The 26,187-nt window shown below is 51.9% G+C and overlaps 2 protein-coding genes across 3 annotated transcripts in view; both read right to left on the bottom strand.

Moving 5' to 3' along the window:
* The window catches only part of LOC106850902 (complement receptor type 1-like), a 49,079-nt gene that overhangs the window by 21,225 nt on the left and 1,667 nt on the right, over positions 1 to 26,187 (bottom strand). Inside the window, exons 4-33 of the mRNA XM_088180207.1 lie at positions 24,705 to 24,787; positions 24,068 to 24,262; positions 23,268 to 23,327; positions 23,028 to 23,156; positions 22,757 to 22,933; positions 22,390 to 22,460; positions 12,927 to 12,972; positions 10,762 to 10,893; positions 9,975 to 10,154; positions 9,232 to 9,414; positions 8,898 to 9,077; positions 8,528 to 8,748; positions 8,150 to 8,243; positions 7,898 to 8,080; positions 7,564 to 7,743; positions 7,232 to 7,414; positions 6,758 to 6,976; positions 6,280 to 6,471; positions 5,943 to 6,042; positions 5,572 to 5,657; positions 4,489 to 4,683; positions 3,678 to 3,869; positions 3,420 to 3,519; positions 3,183 to 3,268; positions 2,514 to 2,708; positions 1,667 to 1,849; positions 1,156 to 1,335; positions 759 to 941; positions 442 to 624; positions 184 to 366 (exon numbers count right to left, since the gene is read on the bottom strand). Coding sequence (XP_088036333.1) covers positions 184 to 366; positions 442 to 624; positions 759 to 941; positions 1,156 to 1,335; positions 1,667 to 1,849; positions 2,514 to 2,708; positions 3,183 to 3,268; positions 3,420 to 3,519; positions 3,678 to 3,869; positions 4,489 to 4,683; positions 5,572 to 5,657; positions 5,943 to 6,042; positions 6,280 to 6,471; positions 6,758 to 6,976; positions 7,232 to 7,414; positions 7,564 to 7,743; positions 7,898 to 8,080; positions 8,150 to 8,243; positions 8,528 to 8,748; positions 8,898 to 9,077; positions 9,232 to 9,414; positions 9,975 to 10,154; positions 10,762 to 10,893; positions 12,927 to 12,972; positions 22,390 to 22,460; positions 22,757 to 22,933; positions 23,028 to 23,156; positions 23,268 to 23,327; positions 24,068 to 24,262; positions 24,705 to 24,787 — 4,574 coding nt within the window. The remainder of the gene's footprint in view (positions 1 to 183; positions 367 to 441; positions 625 to 758; positions 942 to 1,155; positions 1,336 to 1,666; positions 1,850 to 2,513; positions 2,709 to 3,182; positions 3,269 to 3,419; positions 3,520 to 3,677; positions 3,870 to 4,488; positions 4,684 to 5,571; positions 5,658 to 5,942; positions 6,043 to 6,279; positions 6,472 to 6,757; positions 6,977 to 7,231; positions 7,415 to 7,563; positions 7,744 to 7,897; positions 8,081 to 8,149; positions 8,244 to 8,527; positions 8,749 to 8,897; positions 9,078 to 9,231; positions 9,415 to 9,974; positions 10,155 to 10,761; positions 10,894 to 12,926; positions 12,973 to 22,389; positions 22,461 to 22,756; positions 22,934 to 23,027; positions 23,157 to 23,267; positions 23,328 to 24,067; positions 24,263 to 24,704; positions 24,788 to 26,187) is intronic.
* On the bottom strand, positions 13,285 to 19,862 carry CD55 (CD55 molecule (Cromer blood group)). 2 transcript variants are annotated; one of them, XM_088180518.1, is made up of 15 exons: positions 19,602 to 19,851; positions 18,711 to 18,902; positions 17,989 to 18,180; positions 17,685 to 17,784; positions 17,449 to 17,534; positions 17,016 to 17,198; positions 16,490 to 16,549; positions 16,364 to 16,390; positions 16,201 to 16,264; positions 15,924 to 16,034; positions 15,510 to 15,698; positions 15,216 to 15,311; positions 14,865 to 14,960; positions 13,818 to 14,028; positions 13,285 to 13,714 (listed from the first exon to the last, which is right to left on the bottom strand). In XM_088180518.1, the coding sequence occupies exons 1-15, from the start codon at positions 19,666 to 19,668 to the stop codon at positions 13,697 to 13,699; spliced, it is 1,692 nt and encodes a 563-aa protein (XP_088036644.1). In that variant the 5' UTR covers positions 19,669 to 19,851; the 3' UTR covers positions 13,285 to 13,696. The 2 variants fall into 2 exon arrangements, with proteins under 2 accessions (XP_088036644.1, XP_088036645.1); XM_088180519.1 differs by lacking the exon at positions 14,865 to 14,960 and having other exon boundaries at positions 19,602 to 19,862.

The raw sequence follows: 26,187 nt of genomic DNA, 5'->3' as shown, positions 1-26,187 counted from the left end.
ATGGATGCTGAGCCTGGCATTGAATGGATGCTCAGCCTGGCACGGGATGGATGCTCAGCCTGGCATTGAATGGATGCTCAGCCTGGCACGGGATGGATGCTCAGCCTGGCACGGGATGGATGCTCAGCCTGGCATTGAATTGATGCTCAGCCTGGCACGGGATGGATGCTGAGGCAATCCCACCTGCACAGCGTGGGTAGGGAAGGCTCCAGTTGCCCCAGGCCGTGCACAGGAGCGAGGGGTCCCCGAGCAGGGAGTAGCCAGGCTGGCAGCTGTAGCTCACGGAGGTGCCACTGCTGAAGTTGGTCCCTGGCTGGGCGCTGAGCGTGGCGTGGGCAATGACGGGGGGCGGCGGGCAGAGCAGCACTGCAGGGCAGGAGCAGAGATTTAGGGTTGTACCCAGAGCTGGCACCTCAGCAAAGCCCCTCACAGCTGGCTCACCTGGCTGGCAGGTGGGCACAGCGGGCACCCAGCTGCTGTCGGGCTGGCACTCGGCCCCACGGCTGCCCCTCAGCACGAAGCCCGGGTGGCACTGGAAGGTGACGTTGTCCCCCGGGTGGTACACAGCCCTCTGGCCCTCTGCCACCTCCCCGTCCTTGATCCTGGGGCTGCTGCAGGTGATCGCTGGGAGGAAAAAAAGCAGCAGAGCTCGGGGTTGGGGAGCAGCTGCCAGAGCAGAGGGATCCTCCCCTGGTTTTGGGAGCTGTGTGAGCACAGCGCTCTCCTCCCCACTGTGGGTAACAGCATTTCCAGCTCACCTTCACACAGGGGGTAAGGGATGCTCCAGACTCCCGAGGGCAAACAGGAAACCGTGGTTTTTCCAGTGAGGACGTACCCAGGGTCACAGTGGTACTTCACTGACATGCCAGGGAAGAACTCCCTCACACCCTTGCTGTCGTGCTGGCCATTTCTGATCACTGGAGGGGAAGGACATGGTGGCACTGCAAGGAGAGGAAAAAGTCTCAGCTAGCCAAGAGCTGGCACCACAAACCCCCCCTGTAGGGTCAGGCAGCCCTTTAACTTTGAATGGGGATTAAGAGGATGGCAGGATGGGGACGTGCACGTTTTTCCTTCCCAGCCCTTGAGAGCAGCCCCTTTTCCTCTACACAGAGGTTCAGGAATCAGCTGAACCACCCTGCCCTCATTTGCACTTACACTTCTCACAGGTGGGGACAGGAGGGTGCCACTTGCCCCCAAACTGGCACTGAGACTCTTGAGAGCCCTTCAAGGCATAACCGAGGTTGCACTCGAAGAAAACAGAGTCCTCCAGCATGAAGGTGGTCTCCAACCCAGAGGCTTTTCCATTCTCGATTTCTGGCCTGGTGCAGCCAATTGCTGGAAGGGAAGAGCAGGAGGGTGAGAAGAGCTGGGGATGTGAAACCCATCCTGGATGTGGAGGGGCACTGAGCAGGGACAGCACCTGCTGCTGAGCCTTGCCATCAACGGGCATTTCAGCATTGCTGACTCTTGCTCTTACACAAAATATCATTATTCAGCTGCTCCTGAGCGTTTGTACCCAGTAGGAACAGAAAGGGAAACACAGAGAGGCACATGGGGCGCCTCTGGGCTCTGCCTCTCCGCGGGGATTTGGGTGCAGTGATTAAACCAAGAGCCAAGAAGGAGGAAAGAGCCCGGGGGACAGGCAGGGGAGGTGACAGGAGCACACCTTGGCAGCGGGGCTGGGGCCGGCTCCAGGTTCCCTTGGCCGTGCAGCGGATGGAGGCGTTCCCCAGCATGGAATAACCCTCGGCACACGAGTAGAGAACCAGCGAGCCCGGGCTGTGCCTGGCACCGGGGCTGGCACCGTGGCGCCCGTTGGCAATGCTGGGGGGGGCAGGACACCACACCTCTGCCAGGGACAGGGAGAGGCACGTGAGAAATAAGGACAGGGCAAGGAAAATCACCAACAATCCAACCTTCTGCAAACAAAGGAGGGAGACAGCACAAGGGCAGTCACTCGGGACAAGGTGATAAACTTTTCCAGGAGCTTTCCTTAGCTCGTTTCTCCATCAGAGACCAGCATCCTGCTTTTTAGAGCTTTGTCAGGAGCAATACATCAAATTAAATTGTAAGGAAAACTGAAGCAATAATAGTACTTTCCCATCAGCAACAAAAAGAAAAAGCTGTTATACCAAAACGCTGCTCAAATAAGCATTTCATGCGTAGGAAAACGATTAAGAAAACTGTAAATCCTCCGGGTTGCTTTGAACGCTGACATTAACTGCTGTGAGTAAATAAATAATAAAAATAAATAAAAATAAAAATAAATAAAAATAAAAATAAATAAAAAGAAAAATAAATTAAAAGAAAAATAAATTAAAATAAGAATAAAAAAAATAAATATAAATAAAAATTAATAAAAATTAATAAAAATTAAATATAAATTAATGAGGAACTGAATAAATAAATAAATAAATAAATAATAAATGAAGTCAGAAGAGTGTGAGCTGTCCCCCCACGCCCCTTGTGCCAGGAACAGTCAGATCTGGCTGTGGGCACACCCCGAGCTGTACCTTGGCACCGTGGCACTGCCCCACTCCACGTGCCATGCTCCCCATCCACAGAGGTGCAGGACAGGGAGGTGTTTCCAGCTGGGGTCAGCCCCGAGGCACAGGTGTAGGTGACCACGTCCCCGAAGGAGAAGCTGGCCCTGGAGCCCCCGCTGTGTGTGCCCTGGGGGATGGCAGGAGGGGCAGCACAGGTGATACCTGTGGGCAGGAAAGGGCACGGTCAGCACTGCCCAGGGAGGGCACTGATGGACAGGAAACCACCTCAGCAGTGACGCAACGACCTGAATTCTCCAGGAACAAACTTTACATGGAAAAAAAAAATCACACGTGACCCCTGTGAGTCACTTCCTTGCTGCCCGTATCTGGAGATGCTGGGACAATCCTCACCTCCCTTTCCTTAACCATCGGTGACACAGAGGGAGAGGCTGGCCAGTGAGAAATACTTACCCACTAACAGGCAGTTTAAAATATTCATGTTTCTTCCCAGTTTGGACCAGAACAAACGAAATACTTTTTAAACCATTTTCAGAAGCATATCCAAAACAAAATGAAAAACAAAAAAAAAAAAGGAAATATTTTACACATTCGGTGACAACAAAACCTTTGGCTTGAAGGAAGTTCCACTTTATCCTGTAAAGCATCTCCAAGGGCCTGTTGTGGTGGCCTACTTACGCTGGCAGACAGGAGGATCCCCACTCCACGAGACATCTCTGCCAGAGACCTCACAAATTCTGTGCGAGCCTCCCACCAGCTTGTACCTGGACCACACAGAAGCATTAATTAATTTAACAGCGAGATTTTCTTGAGATTTCTTTAAAACCCTTGCAAGTGGCAGCCAAGAGTTCTGACTTGGCAACTGGGTTGTGTAAAGCTGAAAATCCACTTCACTCTCACCGGGGCAGGACTCACCCTTTGTCACAAATGTAATTGATTTTGGATCCGAAGAGGAGATCTGTCAGGACAACAGCTCTGCCATTCTCTGGGTTCCCTGGGGTGGGACACTGCTTTCCTGGAAGGGAATGCCAGCCTCTGTCAGCCCTGAGCTCTGCTCCCATCCCAGCCACAGGGAGCAGCCAGAGACACCCACAAAAAAAGCTGGAAAAGCTGGAAAAGCTGGAAAAGCAGCCAAGCCTCACGCTTGAGGTGTCCAGCACTTGCAGGACGTACTTTTACAGAACTCCAGCGCTGCAGACCACGTCTGGTTGCTGAGGCAGGTGACTGCTGGTGACACCCCCAGCAGCTGCGTGTAGCCAGGCTGGCACTCGTATTCCACCCTGCTCCCCTCGGGAAACACCGTCTGGTTCCTGTAGGGCTCCTTCAGCTCGGCAAAGCCCAGCCTGGCAGGGGCTCTGCAGCCAGCTGCCAGGAGAGAGACACAGCCTGGGTGTTAAAGAGCCAGAAAAAGTGGATTTGGGAGGGCAGGAGAGGGTTAATGCCCTGTTGGGACACTTGCCCTGCTGGCAGACTGGCACAGGCGGCTCCCAGGTGTTGTTTGGTTGGCACTGGACCTCTCTGTGGCCACGAATGGCATAGCCTGGGTCGCATTCAAAGGTCACCGTGTCCCTGTGTGAGTAGGCAGACCTGGGAGCCACGATCCTCCCATTCTGGATCTGTGGGACAGGGCAATTCGCCGCTGGAAAAAAAAAAAAAATAAAAATGTGCAGGTGCTCAAAACAGGCCCTCAGGCAGAACTGTGCAGCTGTGAAACCACCAAGGATTGCAATTTTAAGACACAAGCCTGAAAATCATTTTCCTAGAGATGATGCTATGCCTGCATCCTGCAATATCAAACATCTCCAAGGGGAAAGGGGATCCCGGGGCAGCAGGGTGGCCCCTCCAGCCTCCCCTGCTCCGCCCTTGCAAATGCCAGGGCAAGAATTCCACCCGGCTGGAGTTTGCCAGTGTTTCCCAGCACGGAGCAGCAGTGCTGGGAGGGTCTCTGGGAGGGTCCCTGCAGGCTGATGCAGCCCAGCCCCACCTCCGCAGGCGGGCAGGGGCTCGCTCCACACGCCGTTGTAGCCGTCACGGGTGGTGCAGTGGATGGAGGGCTCCCCGTGCAGAGGGAAGCCGGCGTTACACGTGTAGGTCACCGAGCTGCCGTAGTGGAACTCGTCCTGCAGCCTCCCCGTGTGCTTCCCGTTGGGGATGTCGGGAGGGGGCTCGCAAGGGATGCCTGTGCGGAGGTGCAGAACAAGGTGTGTCAGTTCTACAGCAGCACCCAAAGCACCTGGCATCCTCAGTTTGTGAGGCACAAACACTTGTTCTAGAGATGGAATGAAGGGAGCTCCCAGGTCCCCACCCACCCCCCTGGCAGGTAGAAGGCAGAGCAGCAATCAAAGCTCTGTGGAGGAAACACCTGCATGCTTTGCCTTTTCTACTTTTTAAGAAATAAGAAATCAAATACTTATTTTGCATCACTTGTGTCAAATCCTGCTGCCAGGATGTGCAACAGGCACAGTCCGTGTGTCACCTGTGCCTCACACCTCCCTGGAGAATCTGAGAAATGCTTTAAAACCCCAGAATGTACCAGCAAATATTTCTTTCTTCGTATGAAACTGTCCCCTGCTCAGCCACACTACCTGATCAGCAGAGAAACCTCCAGGTGGAATTGCTGAGGAGCAGCACAGCAGCTCCTGGGCACTCACCAGTGCTTGCAGAGAGGGAGCAAGCCCATGGGATGGAATTTGGGGTCACTGCTGGCCCTGGCTCAATGCTCTGTCTCTCCCTAGGACTGACCCTTGGTCTCTCTGGGTCTGACAAAACAACCCCCAAGCTGAACCTGTATTCCCCTCCTCTCCTGCAGTGGTGTCAGTCAGCAGCAGGACACTCAAGCACTGCTGGAAAAGCTCCAGCTCAAGTGTTGCTTTCCATAATCCCATAAAATTTGGGATCTTGTACCCTTTCCAGACTGCTTTCTTATGAATTCCAAACATTCTGATAATTTTCCTCCCTACAGAGCAGAGAAATTGCCTGTGAAAGCTTTGATTGGAAAGCTGTGGAAGTCTCTGGTGGAAAATATTTCCCAGATCCATGCAAACCCCCAGAGCCACGAGCTACTCACGCTGACAGATGGGAACGTCCCCACTCCATGCAACTCGTCCCCTAAAGATCTTACAGTGTCTGCTGGGTTGTCCAATTAACCTGTGCCTGGTGTGAAAAGGATTGGTCATTCATTCAGTTGCAGTTATTGCTCCTCCCCAGCACCTGGGATGGGGGATCTGCCCTGTGGCCCTGAACGGGAGGTTCCTTCCTTGCTCTCCTGACCCATTTCCCAATATTTATGTGTATAGGCACAATGGTGAGCCCCTCATGTGCTCTGTAGGTACAGAACCTGGCACGGGGGCTTCTGTACAGAATCCATTTACTGGGAGTGAATGAAAAGGAATTAAACAAGGGGACACTCACCTAATCCATCTCCAAACCAGGACTTACCCTTCTTCACAGCTGTAAACCACTGTAGACCCAAGCTGGAAATCTGACTGGGAAATAATCTTGCCATTCATAGGCTCACCAGGGTGACTGCACTGTTTCCCTGGGAAAGGAAAACACCCTTAATTCAGGCTCCTGTCTCTCTACACCCCAGTACAAAATATGCAATTATTCCTCCAGTCCCCTGCCCACACATTCCCAACACGAGTTTCCAACAACAAAGAGTTACATGGCTTTACTAGTCACATATTCAGAATCACATCAAGGTTTTGGCAGCATGGACAGAACCTGGGACCTGATCCTCCTGCAACAACGAACACCAAAGCAAGGAGCTATTCACTTTTACAGAACTCTAGTGCTTCTGACCACACTCCGCTCTCAAGGCATGTAATAGTAGGTGACATTCCTGGGACTTTAGCATATCCAGGGCGGCAAGTGTATTGCACGGTCTTCCCAACAGAAAAACCAATGGCATTTCTATGCTCCTCATTTAGCTCAGCAAACTGTAACCTTGTGGGAGGATCACAAGCACCTAGTGAGAGAGAAAAGAGAGGTGAGAAGCAGGCAGGACAGGCACATGGGGGGCAGGCACACAAAGAGCACTGTTAGGAGGAAAGGGGTTTGGTTTGCCTTGTAAAAACGTGTATTTTTATTAATATAGCCATTAATAAACACGTTTTCCAAAAGGATTGCAGAAGATTAGGTTCTTATTCCCAGGGTAGGCTTAAATCTTCCCCTCAAAAAGTTTAACAACATGTTTTAAACAGGATTAGAAGATACAAAACAGCCTTGTACCCCGAGGCAGTTCTGCCATGTACCTGGAGGCCTGCGGGAGGAGTTCTGGTAAGGCAGGGCTCTGTGACACTCGGGAGCAGGGGGCTGCCAGCTGCCATCCTGCTGGCAGGACACGCTGGCACTGCCCTGCAGGCTGTACCCATCCTGGCACCGAAATGTCACCGACTGCCCGGGTGCAGAGAGAGGTCCCTGGCCACCAATTTGCCTTCCATTCTCTACGGTTGGATTGATGCAGACAGTCCCTGGGAATGAGGGTGTGCAGGAGTCAGAGGAAAATCAAGCACAAAAGCACAAATTGTTCATATTGCAACAACAAAATCAGCGTGATGTCCACACAAACCTCCCCAGCCATAGGAGGGCTTGACTTTAATTGATTCCACGAGACACTTTAGATGGAATTAACTCTCTTGGAGGATCTCTTTGCACTGGTGAGAGTGTCCCCTGTGCCCAGAGCCACACCAGAGTTTGTCCCCTGAGGGGACAGAGCCCAGGCTCACCTTCACAGCGAGGGCGGGGCTGGCTCCAGTTCCCCGATACTTTACAGGACACAGCGGCATCTCCAACCAGGTAATAGCCAGGATTGCAGGTGTACCTTACAGACATTCCAGAGGTAAAATACGCTTTGTTCCCGCCGTTGTGATTTCCATTGGCGACCTCTGGAGGCATCGGGCACGGCCGGACTGCGAGAGGGAGATGAGAAATTTAACTCAGCGAGAGAACGGGGAACAAGGGGAAGGCAGCCAGAGTGATGCTGCACGGATGGGTTAAATCTGTGCCTGAACCCCCATTCCTGCCTGAACCCCTGCTCCTGAGCAGCAGCCACACTCACCCCTGTGGCACACGAGCACAGGTGGGTCCCAGGTGCCCCCGGGCTGGCACCGAGCCTCATCGGAGCCCTCTGTGGTGTAACCAGCATCACAGAAATAGCGCAGAGTCTCCCCAGCTCTGTAGGTGCTCTGTAGGTTGTGGACCTTCCCGTTCTGCACCTCGGGTACCTGGCAGCCGATGGCTGTGGGAACAGCGACAGCGTCCTTTCAGCTTCACTGCATGAGCTGGCCCCTGCACACACAGAGCCCTCCCTCCCCTCTGCTCACTGCCAGGACCCTACAGCACCCCCAGACCCCTCCTGCACCCCCCAGCCCAGGGGTGAGGCACCCACACACCTTGGCAGCGGGGCAGGGGCCGGCTCCAGAGCCCGGAGTCCGTGCAGGTGATGGACACATTGCCCAGCAGCTCGAAGCCCTCCTTGCAGCTGTAGGACACGGTCACCCCCCGGGAAACCCTGCTCGAGGAGCGCCCGCTGTGCCACCCATTGGCGATGCTCGGTGCCCGAGGACATGTCACCTCTGCGGAGGGAGGGGAAAACCTCATGAGAGTTTGGGAGAGGTGATTTTGGAGAACCTGCCCAACCCCACCCTGCAGCCTGTCAAACTCTGGGAGGACAGAGGGCTCGAACCCCAAGTACTGCCAGCTGCAGCCTTTGGGTGTCCTGTCTCTGCTCTGATTTTTCTGGACAAAGAGTACGGAAATGATTCATTTAAACTCAGCTGGTCTCCCCATAGAAACTGTGTCCCCTCCATGCCCGTGCCTGGTCCCAGCACTGTCACATCCCTGGGTGTGCTGAAGCCAGGCTGTGACTGCAGCACAGGGAGGAGGGGGCTGCCTCTGGATTCGTGGATGTAGCTTGTTCTTTACGTATCAGAAACCCATATATTGCATTAAAATGGAATTCAGTCTCTCACTGAATGTCTCAGTGGATTTGGTGAGGGTGTCCCCTGTGCCCAGAGCCACACCAGAGTTTGTCCCCTGAGGGGACAGAGCCCAGGCTCACCTTCACAGCGAGGGCGGGGCTGGCTCCAGTTCCCCGATACTTTACAGGACACAGCGGCATCTCCAACCAGGTAATAGCCAGGATTGCAGGTGTACCTTACAGACATTCCAGAGCTAAAATACGCTTTGTTCCCGCCGTTGTGATTTCCATTGGCGACCTCTGGAGGCATCGGGCACGGCCGGACTGCGAGAGGGAGATGAGAAATTTAACTCAGCGAGAGAACGGGGAACAAGGGGAAGGCAGCCAGAGTGATGCTGCACGGATGGGTTAAATCCGTGCCTGAACCCCCATTCCTGCCTGAACCCCTGCTCCTGAGCAGCAGCCACACTCACCCCTGTGGCACACGAGCACAGGTGGGTCCCAGGTGCCCCCGGGCTGGCACCGAGCCTCATCGGAGCCCTCTGCTGCATAGCCAAGGTCACAGTCAAAGTGCAGAGTCTCCCCAGCTCTGTAGGTGCTCTGTAGGTTGTGGACCTTCCCGTTCTGCACCTCGGGTACCTGGCAGCCGATGGCTGTGGGAACAGCGACAGCGTCCTCTCAACTTCACTGCATGAGCTGGCCCCTGCACACACAGAGCCCTCCCTCCCCTCTGCTCACTGCCAGGACCCTACAGCACCCCCAGACCCCTCCTGCACCCCCCAGCCCAGGGGTGAGGCACCCACACACCTTGGCAGCGGGGCAGGGGCCGGCTCCAGAGCCCGGAGTCCGTGCAGGTGATGGACACATTGCCCAGCAGCTCGAAGCCCTCCTTGCAGCTGTAGGACACGGTCACCCCCCGGGAAACCCTGCTCGAGGAGCGCCCGCTGTGCCACCCATTGGCGATGCTCGGTGCCCGAGGACATGTCACCTCTGCGGAGGGAGAGAAATCATCCTGTGGCTCTGCTTTTTGTGCTTTGTGTGCTGCTGGGACAGCTCCGGTAATGCCAGGCTGATATCCTGAATTCTGCTCTGTTCTGTTTGCTGGATCAAGGCTTTAGTTCACTAAAGGTGCAGCTGCCTGAGAGAAATTACTGGCAGCGATGGCAGTCCCGACAGGACTGCAGGGACACTACAGGGTTTTACAGGGACCCACATTGACGTGGAAGCAGCAAGAGCAGTGAGAAGTTGTGATTATTTTCCATTTCACAATGAAGGTGAGCCCACCTCTGCCCAGCAGCAGCGTCAGGAATCCCCCTGGGATTCAGATCCTGCCATCCCACGGGGTCAACTTCTCCCCATCCCTCTCGGAGCCCCAGACAGGGCACAGCCATCCCCGTGCCCCACCCCAGCGTGTTCCACCGGAGCTGTTTCTGTCTCTCTGCCAGCCCAGCCGGCAGCACTGCTCGGAGAAGCGAAGCCAGGACAGATCCACCCCGGTTTTGCCTTTCCACTGAGGACACAAGAGGGAGCTTTCCCCGCGGGACACTCACCCTTTTTGCACTTTGGCAGAGGGGGGTCCCACCTGGAGCCAGCTCGGCAGGTGCTGCTGCGGGGACCCTGCAGGGTGTACCCCGGGTTGCAGGTGAAGGTCACAGTTTCCCATACCCTGTAGTAAATACTCCAAGGGGACACGGTCCCATACTGGACACGTGGTAAGTGGCAATAGACAGCTGGGAAGAGGAGAGAAGGGAGATGTTCACCTGCACGGCTCGCAGGGCTCCTGCCGTGTGCAGCCTGTCTGTGCAGCCTGGAGCCCACGGGCAGTGCCATGCACCGCTGGCTGCAGCTGGGCTGGGGGTCCCTGGGGCTGCAGGACCCTCCCCGTGCTCCTGGGGGGCCCTGCTGCAACCTCAGCTGACAAAATCTGGGTGTCCTGCATCTCATGTCAACCACCCAGGGAGGTCAAGAGCCTTTCCTGGCCCTTCTGCAGGCTCTGAAATCCCTCCTAGAGCCCGATCTGAGGCGGGGACTCACTGCCAGGGCAGTCCAGGGCTGACCCGGCTGCACCCCAGGGTTCTGTGCTGCCAGGGGGCTGGGTGGGGGGTGCCAGCCTGGGCTGGGGGTGCCAGCCGTGGCTCTGATCACCCCAGAGAGTCTCTGCCATCAGCAGAGGAGCTCGCAGACTCTGTGATGCCCAGCTCCACCTGGGACCAGTGCAGGGCTCCCATTTCCCTCCAGAGAAAAGCACAGGGCTCAGCGAGGAGAGGAGCAGCGCTGAGGAAGAGGAGGGCCGCGGGAGGAAGGCCCCAGAGGAGCAGAGCTGCTGCTCTGCCTTACCTTGAGCCCCGGGTGTGGTGCTGAGGAGCAGGGCAGAGCTGCCCAGCAGGCAGAGGGTGAGGATGGGCACCATCCCCAGCACAGACAGCAGCTCCCGGGGCACGGGGCAGATATGGACACCCCAGTTCCCCCCTTGGGAGGAAGGAGATGCTGCTGGGGGACTTTCCAGACTGTGAGCCAGGAACCTGGGGGCTCCCCAGAACAGGCTGCAGGTGCCCCTCGCTGCTGCTGCTGGTTTTGGCAGGGAAGGATGTGGGGAGAGGGGTGAGAAAGGGCAGGTGCAGGTGTTATAAATTAGTTAATGTTTGAAGGATGGTTAATACAATTAGGTTCTGGGTTGTTAATTAGTTGTTACAAAGTTATGAATTGTTAAATGAACGGTTCTATGGGAATTTTTGATGGTATATTGCAAGCAGGATGTGGGTAGGCAGTTCTGCCATCCAGGTGTGTGGCCATTAGGAGAACTGATGGGTGCTCCGTTGGTTGAATGAAAAGAACCTTCTGGAACATTACTGAATGGGGTGAGGTCAACAAGTTGAACAATAATTGGAAGACGAGTTAGCCTGTGAGATCTGAGTATTTCAAAACGACTGGTCAGGATTGCACCTTGGTAAGGACCAGCCAACGGCTGAGAAGAGCAATCAAGGTGAGGATTGAGAAGCACACCTATCAAAACGCACTAGAGACTATAAAATCCCTGGGTGCTCAGAACCTGGGACTTTTTGACACAATTTGGGTTCCTGAGAAAACACCCTGTCCACTGCACAGTCAGTGCTTTGTCTGGTTTGTGGAGTGGGCTTATCCTGGGCTCCTGCTTCCTGTGGTTTTTGTTTTAATAAAACAAAGTTGACTTTCTTGGAAAGTCTGAGCCTTTCGTTTATTACACAGGCAGAGGGGCTGTAGCTGCACTGTGCCCATGGTGAGAGCATCCACCCCCAGGGGAAGTGGCCCAGGCTCTGTCCCAGAGCCCCAAGTGATGGTGGTGGCACCAAGGGACGTGGCACAATTCACCTGCCCAGGGATGGGATGGGCAGAGTGGGGCATTCCCTCCTCCCAGAAAAACGGGACCAGCACAAATCCTCCTGACCCGGCCCTGGGCTCATCCCTCACCACTGGCAGGAAGAATTAACTCCCAGACAGGACTTTTTGTTGAAGGAGCTGCAGATCCCCACCTCACACAGGTGACACTTCCTGAGCCTGCATCAGGCAGCCAGACATGAAGTGCTCAAGTCCTTTTATCTCTTTTGTTGGCAGAGAGCTTCCAATACTTACAAATCCAACATTCACACTTCAGAATTGCACTTGGTCATCTGCACTCAGATTATAAAGAAAAATGATGTACAGTTGATTACAAATACAGTAAATGAAGCCTCTGCAATGGTAAACTTTGGTGACCAACCCTGTAAACAATGTTTCAGCATTCACAGTTCCTTTCATTTGATTGTGGGGAGATAATTCCAGCTGATCCCCAAATCACATGTTAAATCATTTGAAAAAAAATCACTTTGGACTACACAGTAGGAAAAAATGTGCTGGGATTAAAATAACAAAACCAAACACAACCCAGAGCTGCGAGGCTTTAGGTTGTGTTTTATCCATTCAGTCATTCACATGGCTTACAGTAAGAGAGAAATAAAAATAACCAGCAATGTGCAAGGCTGAATAAAACAGGACCTGCAGTGGCCCTGTGACAGTGCTCTGCTGGGAAGGGAGAACTTGGGGGTCTGTTTGGAACAAGGCTGAAGTGTGAATGGAAATACTTATTTGTGGGTTTCCTTCTTATCTGAGGCATGTTCCTGCTGGCAGGAAGGCACCAGGGGAAATGGAGGAACCAAAGGGCTGTAGTAGACACATTTTAGGTGGTTCCTGTTCCCAAATGAACGTCATGAGAAGCTCCCAGATGGGTGATTTACCTCTGCAGCAGACAAAACCCCAAACCTCAACATTTTTGCTTTACCAGCAGCTAAAACTCTGAGTGTAGCCAATCAAAATTCCACCACAGTGGTGTTTCCCTTCTGAACAGGAAATCTTCCAATCTTAACTCCATTTTATGGCACCTCTTCAGCTTATCCACTGATCCTTAAGCCTGGCTGAGTTAAAACCAGGAGAGGAAGCAGCCACACAAACCCAGGGCATTTTCCTCCCTCACCTGGTTCCTCCCTCACCTCTCTCCACATCCACACACCACGACTGGCTCAGGTCCATCTGCACCTGCTTGGGATCAGAGCAAGAGCCCAAAAACCTCCTGGACAAGCTGGTGTCTGGTCAAAGGCTGCACTCGGTGATCTTGGGGGTCTTTCCCAACCCTGAGGGGAACAGAGCACTGCCCCACCTCCCTCATCACAGTTCCCAGGAAAGCTCAGGCACTGGACACCAGTACAACAACAGCAATTAACTGAGCAGAAGCAATTGATGAACTTTGTTATATCCTGCAAAGAATGAGACTGTAAAATCATTTAAGGCACTCTATGGCAAGGCTTGGTTAGTAAGTATGAAATAAACCCCAGAGCCAGGATACCAGTATTCCTTATTTGACATTCCTTTTATTTACAAAACAGTTTTACTATAAATACTGTAAATTTTACGCTTTTATCTGCACATTAGGAAAAGAACCTCAGTTTAAAAAAGTAGCCTAAGAAATACTAATAAATCTTGTAAGATTGTGCAAAGAGGAAATTATTTTCCTAGTGCAAAGAAACGTTTACTGACTTCTTAAAGTCTCAGTTTAAGAGCTGTGAAAATACTTTGTCCATAGAAAAATAAACAGAAGATTGGGCATTAAATCAACACAAAGTTGGGTTTGAAGTATGTTTGGTTTTTCTGCTTCTTTGCCAGCTCAGGTGAAGTCACAGCCTTGGCTTCAGGTCTCTTTATTGCACCAAGAACAGAATTCCTGACAGCGCCAGGGGTCAGTGTCAGAGCTCCCCTTCCCTCCTCAGCTCCTGGATTTATCCTGCCATGGGAGACAAGCGGGGATCAGGGGGAGCCCCTCGGCCTGGGGAGGGTTTGAGGAGCCCTGTCCCCCTCCCCAGGGGTGTTTGGGGTGCAGCTCCTACCATGGGTGCCAGGCGCTGGGGCTGGCACAGGTGAGCGTGGGTGGGCACCGAGCACACGGGGCAGGTGTGGCAGCCGGGGCTGTGCAGAGGGGCCAGGTGGGCTGGGGTCCCCTCCCTGGCCAGGGGACACACGGGGCTGCTGGCTGTGTCCCCGTGGACCAGGGCCAGGAGCTGCTGGTCCGTGCAGGGAGGGCAGACAGGGCCCTGCAGGCTGTGGGCAGAGAGGTGAGGGTGAGTCCCAGGTGAGGATGGTGACAGGAGCTGCCCCTCTCCAAACCACCCTGCACGGGCTCCAGCACCCACAAAAGCTGCTTTCCTTCACAATTTCCCTTTTAAAACTCAAATTAGCAGTGATTCAAGAATGCAGAACTGGACCAGCTCCTCCAGGATTAGGGCTCCTAGACAGTGGAACAGGCACTCACAGGAATAAACAGAAAAACCCCAAAACAAATGCAGCAACAAGGAGTTCACATTTCCTAAAGCCAAAGCAAGCAACATGTCAAACGGTGTTGATCTGTTTTTTCATGTGAATTTGCCTCTTCATTTGTGACTGTTAAGGAAGATTTGTCAGCCTGAGGGAGCACCAGACTCACATGGATGAGTGTCAGAAGATAAATAAATAAACCGAGCAAACAGCTTTGCCTTATCACTGCTCTGGCCCAAAACCTTTCCTTGCCACAGGAACCACAGCCCCAGGTGGGAAGAGCACTGGGCAGGGGGTGAAAAGAGGCTCCCACTGCAGGGTCTCACCGGGGCTCTTTGCTGCTAAACCAAAACCAGAGCTCCAAAAAGCACGAGGCCAAGCCAGGGCAGCACGGCTGAGGAGCTCCAGAGACACCCAGGGAAACCCCACAGGCACCATCGGAATAAAGCTCAGCCAGTTTCACACCCCTCTGCTTGATCAGCCCCTGACACAGGGCTACCAACACTGACACACTGCCCCCCGGTTTTGTGTTAAATTACACAGTGAATGCCCAGTTTGGAGGGCACTGGGCACTGCAGTGCTGAGAGGAGCTGGACAGAGCTGCCTGCACTGGCCACACTCACCCCTGGTCCTGCCACTCCCCCGGTGTCACAGCACTGCTGTCACCCTGGCCAGTGTGGGCACGGAGCCAGCTCTCACAGATGGGACAGATGTGGTCACTGTGGAGAAGAACCATTGAGGATGTGCACTGAGGGCATGGATGTGCCTTCCAGGCCATGTTCCTGGGGCTTGGAACAACCTGGGGCAGTGGGAGGTGATGGGAATGGGATGAGCTTTAACATCCCTTCCAACCCAAACCAGTCTAGGATTCTCAATCTAGGATATCCTGGATTCTCTAGGATACTCTATTCTGAAATTCACTGATTTTTGTCCATGCCCACCGTGGCACTGGGTATTTCTAGGTGGAGACTGACCTTTGGTGGTGCATGGGCTGCTCTGCCTCACTCCTGCATGGAGCAGCTTCCCCTGTGCCATTTCCCCTGGGCACATCCACGGCTTTGGCAGGAGAGCTGAACACAGAGAGAGAGAGAGAAGGAGAGGGGACAACCTGAGCATGTGGCTTCCCAAAAACACCTACTGCCCAACAGAACCACCCTTTCCTAAATATCAAATCCTTGCTCCTGCTAAAACAGGAACCACATGAATTCCAGCTGCAAAACTCACTTTATCCACACAAAGTTGCTTCCTCCCCCTTTCCCCTGCTGTACCTGGCGCCTGCTGGGCTCTGCCTGTCCCCAGTGTCACCAATGCTGGGGACCGAGTGGGTGCGGGGTTTTTGGGAGCTCAGCCAGCCCCGGCAGGCGCTGCAGCCGTGCTGTGTGGGCTCTGAGAGAGGGGCCAGGTCACCGTGGAGCTGCTCCTCACACCTGGGACACACGTGGCAGTTCCCTGTGTGGCTGTGGATGAGAGAGAGGCAGGAAATCCATGCAGAGAGCAGCCAGCAAACCCCAAACCCTCCTGAGAAGGAGCCGGTGCCCTTTGGACAGCAGGGTGTTCATCGTGGTGTTTGAAAGTCAAAAACTGCTCAAAGATCTGCACAGGTGAGCTCAGCAGCAGTGAGACCCCCGGCTGTAGTCACAAGTCTGGCACAAGTTTTTGGGCAGGTAAACAAGCAAACTTACCAAAAATAGGAATTCCAGGGCTTGGGTTGCTTCTTCTCATCTGTAACCTGCAGGTGCATCACTGCATCCCTCCCGTTCATCTCATGCTTTTCTAAATTCACATTATAAGAGCTGGAGAGACAGAAAGGAGAACATTTGTATAATAAAAAGAAACTTAGCAACATGGAAAAATTGTGCTAACCATGTAAATATACTGAAGGGATAGGGCTTGAAAGGAAATATCCACTTATCCCCAGGGAAAGTTATGATTTACGAGGGGCAGCTCAGCGTTGCTTACTGCTTTTCACTCTCCTTCCGTCTCATGATGATCCCAGCTACAATTCCAAGGGCTACTGGGGGAACTAACAAAGAAGGGAGAGTGAAATCAGCCATTGACTCCAGGTATTTAACAGCAAAGAGCTTTGGGTAAGAAAATTTATTTTCAATTTTAAGCTACTTACCAATGCAACTCGGAATGAGGATGCTTGCTGGGCGGGAAAATAATGAAATGGTTGTTAAAAATAGGAAGACCGAAATGTGGTGCAATTACAGTAATTAACAGGACTTCTAAGAAATGGAGATCTTACCCAGCCAATAAGGATTCTCTTCTGAGGATTTGGTTCGATTTGTCTCTGTTGTGGTTTTAACTAGGGAGAGACAAAGGAACAACACTCAAAATGTTATTTTAGATGGTGCTCGACTTGTACATAATATATAAAACAGTTCAGAGAGGAGTAATCAGCACATGGGCAGGTGATTTGTGCATCTCAGGCTGTGGCAGGGACCTCTTGTGCCACTCCAGGCCTTATGGACAGAGGGGATTCTGCTGTTCCACTCGGCTTTATTGCCTGGACACGACGCATAAATCCCTTCTAAGTTCCCTCCACCAGCTTTGACAATTTCCCACATTGTCCATTACACTTCTGCCCGTTCCTCTGGAAGGGAAAACGTAAAACCAAGCCTGGTTCTGCTCCTGGTGTTCCTCAGCAGAGCAGATGCTGCTCCCCCAGAAACAAACCCTACAGAATTCCCGTGCACACAGAGCAGGGAATTAGGGACAATCATCAGCCCAGCAAGGGCACAGTGCAGGGGCAGGGGGTGGGATGAGCTCACCGAGGCAGGCGGGAGGGACCCCGCTCCAGGTGCCATTGTCCCCGCAGCGCAGCGTGTCCTGTCCCACCAGCTGCAGCCCCGGCTCGCACCTGTAGGTTGTGACGGAGCCGAACACAAACTGCCCCGAGCTGTTCCCGCTGTGCTGCCCCTGGGGGATGGCTGGAGGAGGGGGGCAGGAAAGAGCTGTGGGAGAAAGGGAAAAGAACTCAGGAGGTGACCGCTGGGATGCTGTTGCTGAGGGGACGCTGGCTCTGTCAGCCTTCACGGGCAGAAGGAGCCAGTGATGCTCCTGGGGAGTCCCTGCTTTGTGACAGCAGCTCTCCCCTCGCAGAGATACTGCCCTGACTTCATTTTGTGAAGTAAACCAAAAATTCAGTATTTGTGAGTTGCAATATTTGGTTTTTCCAGTCAAGCACTGGACAAATTCACTCACCCTGACAAGCTGGAAGAGGACTCCAGACAGCTTTGTCTCCCTGTAGGAGACACCTGATGGAAGGCGATTCTCCCTTTAATCTGTACCTGGAGGGGGCAAAAGCACATCCCAAAATCAGCTTGTTGTCAGCAGCCACGAATGTGTCACTCTGTATGGGCAGAGCCCCGTGTCCCAGTTCACACCCCAGTGACTCTGGCCAGGCAACTGGGATGCAGTGGGCAGTGGCTCACACTCACCCACGGTCACAAACCACATTGGCTGTTGCTCCCAGCAGATGATCTTTTATGATGAACACTTGGCCGTGTTCTGGATTGGCTGGAATACCACAAGATTTCCCTAAAAAAAGAGTTCAGATTATCCTTAGGACACTGTGAGGCTGGGAAAAACCCCACAGACAGTTTTCATGGCAGTATGGCAATGTCAAATCGGGCAGTTAATGGTATCTCATGTTAAATGTCACTAGAAAAGAGCAATTTTAAATACAGACGTGGCACTTGGAACACAGCGTTGGAGAAAATGAAATGACATGGAGACACTCACTCAGACACAGTTCAGGAACTTTTGTCCACGTTAAGCTGTCCAAACACGTGCTGGTGGGGGGCTGGTCTGTGGTGTTGTCAAAAGCTGGGCGACAAATGTACCTCACCGTGGTATTAACAGCATAAAAATTCTGTCTTTGGTCTTCTGGTGATAGGGCAGCAAATGGCACAGATGGAGGTCTGGGACAGCTGCCTGGCCACCACAGAGACAAGGGAAATGTCCACTTATAGGGCAAAAATAATAACATTTTGCTTTCAACTGTAAACACAAATCCCAGCAAAAATAACAACATTTTGCTTTCAACTGCAAGAATAAATGCGAGTGATGACACACAAGTGTCACTAAGCACATGGATACCCCAAACTGTGCCCTCCTCCCTGGCCACTTCCACCAGGGAATTGTCTGAGGTGGGAAAGTGCAGCCAGTTCTCACTGGAGAAGTTTCCAGATCCCTAAAGCCAAACCTCCTCCTCCTTTGGTCACTCAGTGCTCTGCCCCTTCCCATTTTCCATGCTCTTCCCAAGCTGTTCCTCAATTTTTATTAACGCACAAGTGCCAGCACATGGCAACAGCCTCGGTGGAGTGCAGGAAAAAAGGGGCAGCAAGAGAAGTGGCCAAACCACTTCATCCTGTGCGATGAGGAAACCTCTAAGGCAGCGATTGCCAAAGCTGCGAGTGTTTCCACAAGCAGCCTCCGTGTGTCACAGAAAGGGAAACACTCACGGCCGCAGATGTCGGGCAGGCTGGACCAGCGGGAGTTGGACAAGCACCGGATGGTGTCGGAGAGAAGGGGGCGCTTGGTGTAACCCGGGACACAGACGAAGGTCACTGTGGAGCCCACGCTGAAACTCTGCTGCTCTTTGATGTCCCCACGGGGCTCGGCGTGGCTGATATTCGGCAGCGGCCCGCAGTCCCCTGGGGGAAAGAAAACGGGGATTTAGCGGGGTTCATTCTGCTGGTTTTGTACCCCAGGCAGGGCACACAGACTGTGGGAAAGGGTGGCACAGGGAGCAGGGCACACAGGGGGACAGGGATATGGGGCACACAGACACAGAGAACACACAGGGACATGGATATGGGACACAGAGCACACACACCCACAAAAGGAACACACGGAGCACATGGAGAACACACACACACAGGGAACACACGCACACGGATCACACTCACATGGATAAGACATGGAGCACACGTCACACACACACTCCTGTGGGTAACAGAGCACACACTCCATGGATAACGCATGGAGCACACACATTCCCATGGATAGCACACAGAGAACACACTCCATGGATAACACACATTCCATGGATAAGACACAGAGCACACACTCCATGGATAACACACATTGCCATGGATAACACACAGAGCACACACTCCATGGATAGCACACAGAGAACACATTGCCATGGATAATACACACTCCATGGATAACACACAGAGAACACACTCCATGGATAACACACACTCCATGGATAACACACAGAGAACACACAGAGCACACACTCGCACACCTGAGCGCTCACCTGCGGACACAGAGAACGCTCCCGCACCCACACACCCCCACCCGGAGTCCCGGGCTCCCCGCACAGCCCTTCCCTCCCCAGGGCTCACCCCTGGCCTCGGGCAGCACCAGCAGCACCAGCAGGAGAAGCGGGAGCGAGCAGCGGCCGGAGCCCATCGCGGGTCCCCCGGCACTGCCCGGCCACTCCCGCGGGGCTGCTCCTTGCTCCAGGGAACTCCCGCCCGCCCCTCCCGGCCAGCTGAGCTGGGCTGAGCTGGGCTGAGCTCCGGGAAGGCTCTGACGAAATGCCTGAGTGTTTCCAGGAGGGGAGCGGGGCTGGGTGTGGAACACGCGGTGCCCGCTGTACCAGGCACGCCGGGCATCCCAGGGCTCAGCCTCTCCTTCTCTGCGTTACCCTGCGCCTTCCAGGAAAGACCTCCCTCCCTGCAAAGCTGCCGAGTCCCGAAGGAAAAGAAAAGACCCGAACCAAAAAGGGAAATGTGTCCTCCCAGCCCGAGGAAAGGGCAGCGAGCAGCAGCCGACCTGCACCTTCCTGCTTCCCTTTGTCATCCAGGAAACAGCGATGTTTCCACTGAAAAGCTCAAACTTACCTCTTTTACTTTACTTTAGTTTTGTTTTATTTCCACTTTATTTTCCTTTCCAACACAGTTTAAGCTCCAAGCAGGTGTAACAAAGGCATTTGCAATGAGGAGCAGAGAAGTTTTCCTAAGGGAGGAATCCAGCACCTTGGATAACGTATTATTTCATAACACCTCCTTGTAAACACGGTGACAAATTCCGTGGAAATCCCTTGGCTGCATTTTTACAGCTAGTGGCCTGAATGGGGATGGTGCCTGCATAAGGCAAAAGGAATCTATCAACAGGAAAAAACGAAAAACACCTTTTAATTCTGGGGAATTCTCCTGTATTAGCTTAGGACAGTGACCTTGGAAGATTTGCAAAGTAAAGTATTTGGCAAAATGAAGTATTTGGGAAAGACTCAAGGTGATGCCGAGCCCCCGCAGGGAGTGGCTCACAGAGCCAAGAGCTGCAGCTTCGGCTCGGTGCAGTGCCCTTGCTGGCAGGCTGAACCCTTGAGCCAGGCTGTTTTCTGCTTGAGGAGGGGACAGGACACATCTGCACCCCCTGCCCGGGCACCGGGCTCAGCCCTCCCCTTTTGCACCCACATTTTCTGTACCCACATTTCGAGGGGCCAGCGGCTCCTCCCGCGGGCAGCTGAGCCCCACGATAGCGGCTCCGTGCTTGCCCAAGGGCCACTGCCTTTATCTGGGGCTGCCACCCCTCCCCGCAGCGCTGGAATCGGCCCCAGCAGCTGCTGCTGGCACCGGCATCACCCTGACCCCGGCTGGGTGCGGGGCTGGGGCAGCGGGAGGTGTCCGGGAGAAGCTGCCAGCAAAAACAGCGCTGGAGCTGCTCCGGGATTCCCACAGAAACTCCGCCCCAGCTCCCAAAACCTTCTGGGGCTGAGCCCTGGGTCTGCCTGCTCACTCCCGGGATGGCTGAATAGGATTAAGGGAGGTGTAGCTCGAGCTGCCTTTTCCACACATTCCTGCATGGATTTGCTTCCCTCCTTTACTACTTTTCTTTATCTCTATAACCGAGTCTAACTTGCCATGGATGGCATTAAGAAAATAAATGTTCAGAGTGATAAAGAACTGGCTGAACATTGCCAGGATATACCTTAAAGCTGATTCCTTCTTGAGAAAAGAGAATAAAATGTGACAGAGAAAACAGCAGGGAGTTGAATTCACAGACTGCCCTTTGTAAACAATTACCATTTATTACTAAATAGAAATAAAAACCCAGAAAGGCTTAGGGAGTTTTTTTTACAAGACAAAATTGGGGTGTGCAGCCAAAAGAACGCACAGGACTCGTTTCCAGTCCCTCTGTGGCAGGGTGACAACACTGGGGAGGATATTTAGGAGTTGTGTTTCTGTGTCTGTCCTGCTTGATGTGCTCACAGCAGGACTGAGCTGCCTCCCTCCCTCCCTCTGGAAAGCAGAAGTTGCTCCTTTACGTTGCAAGATAGAGATGCCCAACCCACACTTGGCTTTATCTTCCTGTAGTAGAAAAAAAAACCAAACAACTGCGAGGAACTTCAGGCTGATACAAGAAGAAGCTTTTGCTAAAGAAAAGGCTTAAACCACTCAAGATATAAAGAATAAACAATGTAATATCCGAAGTACCATGGTTTCCTAAAAGAAATGAGCTGAAACTCTGCACGACAGGGAAATCCAAGCTTCCACAGTCTGGATCCACAGCTGGATCAGCTGCAGCCAGGAATTCCTAGGGACTGTGTTTAGGGTTTGTTGTGGCGTTGCCAGTGAGCAGAGAACCTGGAAACAGAGCATCAGGCTGGGTGTGACACAGCCGGGCTCTGCAGGAGCTCCTGCAGCAGCTCTGGGGATTTTGGGACAATGCAGCCTCTGGAACACCGGTGGGATCAGCAGGAATCACAGCTGGAGTCGGGATGCTGGAAGGGAATCGCTGAAAGGAAAACTCGGATGGGAGGAGCAAATATGGAAATCAGCCAATGCTTGCTGGAATGATTTGCCATCGATTTCTTGGAGTGCTAACACGTCATCATTAAAAAAATTACATTTTATATGATTTAGGTCATCCTTTATCTTAAAACAAGATGTAAGAGTCCTAATAACTGGAACAGATCAGGAACGGTAAAAGATTTTCTGGTTTTGCCCCAAAAGACAAAACTCAGGGATGGGCAAACTCAGCTTGACTCAGAAAAACACTTTTCACCATCCCCCAGGTGGGCACCGAGACCTTCCAGCGGGTCTTGTGTCTTCCCCCCTTAGAGTGACACAATTACAGCTCCCACAAAGCCAACACTCACCCTTTTCATGGATAAAATTCTCCTTTGCAGCGGGTGGGGAATTTGGGGGACCAGAACTTCCACCATGTCCAGCTTCTCCTGGCTGTGCACGACCTCCCTGTGTAGAACAAGGCTGGCATCAGAGCCTGGCCCTGGCTGTGTGGTACAAAGTTCTGTCTTGCTTTTCAAAATGCACAAAAAAACGAGTTTTAAAAAAAAAAATAAATCTGTGATAACATGAGTGCAAGGAAATAATCAATAAATCAAAATGTATTTCAGACAAAGCAAAGCTTTTAATGAAAATAGGAGGTGCAGCTGAAGCTGAGCTGTGATCCAGATGCCCAACCAGCATAAAAAATATAAATTATACAGAGAAATCTTACAGAAGAGCATGACAAAAAAAACCCCACTCACTTCCACAAAACGATGCAAATTTGGGCCGTTTCAACTTCTGAAAGCAGCCAGGTGGGGAAAGGATCCCCATGTACTTGGGAGGACACATGGATCCTTTGCTGGCCCCAGAGTAGGATTTTGGGGATTTGTACAAAGGTAGAACAAATCTGAACCGTGAGGCAGCCCAGCTCCTGCTCGCTGAAGAGAAATATGGGAGGAAAAATGAAAATTCTGGGGTTTAGGGGTGGGAGTAAGCAGGCAGCCCCGCTGATGCTGTCCCTCCAGGACTGACCTGGTTTCCTGAGGACAGAGGAGGATTGGGAGAAGGAGATGGTGCTTTGGGGAGCCTTCCTAGAGAAGCTGAGCTTCCTCTTCCCCCCGAGACCCTTCCTGGAGGGCTGGGCTCCATTCCCCTGGGGACCTGAGGAAACGGAATTCATGGAGTGAAATCCATCAGGGGACCTTTGGTAGAAAGGGCGCTAAGGAGGAAAATAAACGGGATTTGATTCAACATTGAATCATTTCCACTCACTGGTGGGAGGAACTCTCGTCTCCGTGTCCTGCGCTCCGAGTGTGAGAGCTGAGCTTTTCTCTAGGGCACACAGAGGGAGCTTTGCCCAGCGCTCCTCCTGCCCTGCACACTCTCCTGGCTCCAGCACTGCCTGCTCCCCTTTACATCCCCTCACCGCTTACACTTGACCCCTCCTGCACTTCATACCCGCCTTATTTTAAGCTGGTTTGTCCTAAATACCAAACTAATATTAAATGGTAAACAATATATAATAAACAATAAATAATAAACAAGCAATAAACTGTAACTATTAAGTATAACTATAAATAATAATCTATAAATAATGAGTAGTACATAAGTAATATACAATAAATTTTAAATAATAAATTATAAATGCTAAATGAGAAATAATATATAATAAATAATAAACAAACATCAAACAATAAACTATAGCTATAACTGTTAACTATAACTATAACTATTAACTATTAACATTAACTATAACTATTAACTATAACTATTAACTATAACTATTAACATTAACTATAACTATTAACTATAACTATTAACATTAACTATAACTATTAACTATAACGATTAACTATAAATAATAAGTAATATATAAATAATATACAATACATTTTAAATAATAAATTACAAATGATAAATAAGGAATAATGAGTAATAATAAATTATAAACAACAATAAACTATAAACGATAAAAATAAACTAGAAATACAACAATAAATAATAATAAATAGTAAATACTAAATAATAAAAAATAATAATTAATACCAAACACTGAACTCAGATGAAAGCACCTTTGCACTCGGGTGCAGCTCCACTCCAGACTCCGCTGGTTTTGTCCCTGCTCGTGCACTGGATGCTCCCGTTCCCCAGCAGCTGGAAGTTGGGCTCACAGCTGTAGGTCACCGTGGAGTTATAAACAAAAATCTCAACTCCTTCGCCATCGTGTCTGCCGTGGCTGATTGGAGGAGGTGGAGAGCAGGTAATTACTGCAGGAGAGAAGGGCACTGTGCTTGCTACAATCTTCAATTTTAATCAAAACACAAATTGAATCCACCGAAGATTCTGGAAGGTGAACTTTGGGCACTGAAGGGTAACCTGCACTAGGTGGGTGAAGCTCTGCCTGTCCCACTTCTGTCTCATGTGTTCACAAAATGTTTTTCTGCTCACACCTTTCTCCCTCTCACAGCACAGCAAATAAACAGCAGCTTGCCGTGCTCAGGATTCCTGGAAATCTCACCCCATCACCTCCAGTCAGGACAAAAATGTTGATTTTGTGGGAACAAAGCTGCTGAAATAGCAGCAGCAGAATGGACATTTCTCAGCTGTGCTGTTGGGGACAGACCAGCCACAGAAAACAAAACAATCCAGAGGGGCTTGGACTGGAGTGAAGTAAAAAGATTTAATCTCACAATTAAAGATGAATCTCACATTCACAAGTTGGAAGTTTGCTCCATTCAATATCTTTTCCTTTCAGCTGGCACCTGATGAAATTATTCCCGACTAATTTGTACCTAAAATACACGAGAGAAAAATCAGTGTAACTCTCCAAAAGCTCCGAGTATTTCCCTCCCACCTCCAGCAGGAGTGTGACGGGAGTGTGGGAAAGGCAGTTTTGAACCAGCAGTGATGCTGACACTGCTGGGTACCAGGAGAGCTCTGCCAGGATCTGTGTTCATCTATTTTTGGTGATTCCCTGCTCTGACTCTGCAGGGAAAGGAGAATCCGGGGCTGGCAGAGCTGTCTGGGAATGCCAGGCAGGGCTGAGGGATTCCCACACGGATTTGCTGAATCGGGGACTCCATCCCTGCCTGCTCCTGGCCCACAGCAGGGCTGGCGTTGATTTTGTCACCATCCAGGGCTTTTCCCACGCTGCTGTCACCCCAGGGATGAGGGGACAAGGGAGGAGCTCCCTGCTGGGCACACACAGCACCCCCAAAAGCTGGGGCTGAGCCCCAACTGCTGCTCCCTGGGCTCTCTGAACTGGGTCTGCTGAACCCCCCAGTGCTGCTGGGGCAGGACAGGGTCCCCAGTGTCCCCCAGTGTCCCCCAGTGTCCCCCAGTGCCACCTCCTGCTTTGGGGTGTCAGGTGCAGCTGTTTTGCTGAAGTTTAGCCAGAAAATCAGATGCCAGCACATTGCTGGGACACTTTCTGATAAGATGCTTTCCCCAGAGACCCTGTGGACTTCCCATCCCTGCAGGTGTCCAAGGCCAGGCTGGGCAGGACCTGGAGCCACCTGGGGCTGTGGAAGGTGTCCCTGTCCACGGCAGGGGGTGGCACTGGATGGGATTCAAGGTTTCTTCCAACCCAAACCAGTCTGGGATCCTCCATGTACAGCAATGAGGGGCAGCAGGGATTGACCCACATTAAATTAAAGTGGTTTCTGCACTGGTTTGCTGGGAGCTCATGGATCTTGTTCACCTTCCCCATCCTGAATTACCTCCTGTGCAAAACCCTCAGCATCTGGACATGCTGGATAATATCTGATCTAACTGACATGAGCAACGTTATCCCTCCACCCTGCTGGGGATTTCCAAAGCTCAGCTCAACCCTAGCAGGGTGGGACAAGCTGAGAGTGTCTCCAGTTACATCCCAAAGGAGAGAAAAAAAACCCCTCTGGTAAATCTGGAGCTGGGCAGCACAAGCCAGAGGATTCCAGCTGCTTCCTGCTGGGAGGGAGGAACACAGGCTGGAGTGGAAAGAGATTGAAGTTTCAGGTCTGTTCACTGCATTTGGGCCCTGATTGGAAGCAGGCAGCAGCCATGAGTCAGCTCCTGACTGTGGAAATTGTGCTTCACTGCACTTTCCCAACTGGACTTAAGTGGGTTTTAAAAATTCCAATGTAACCCCTTTTTATCAATATATCTCTACTATCTTAAGCTGAAATATTTTAAATAACTTGTGTTGAAGTCT

Source organism: Sturnus vulgaris, chromosome 29 (assembly GCF_052056855.1).
Source record: "Sturnus vulgaris isolate bStuVul1 chromosome 29, bStuVul1.hap1, whole genome shotgun sequence".
NCBI classification, from domain to species: Eukaryota; Metazoa; Chordata; class Aves; order Passeriformes; family Sturnidae; genus Sturnus; species Sturnus vulgaris.
This window is presented reverse-complemented; position numbering and strand designations above follow the sequence as displayed.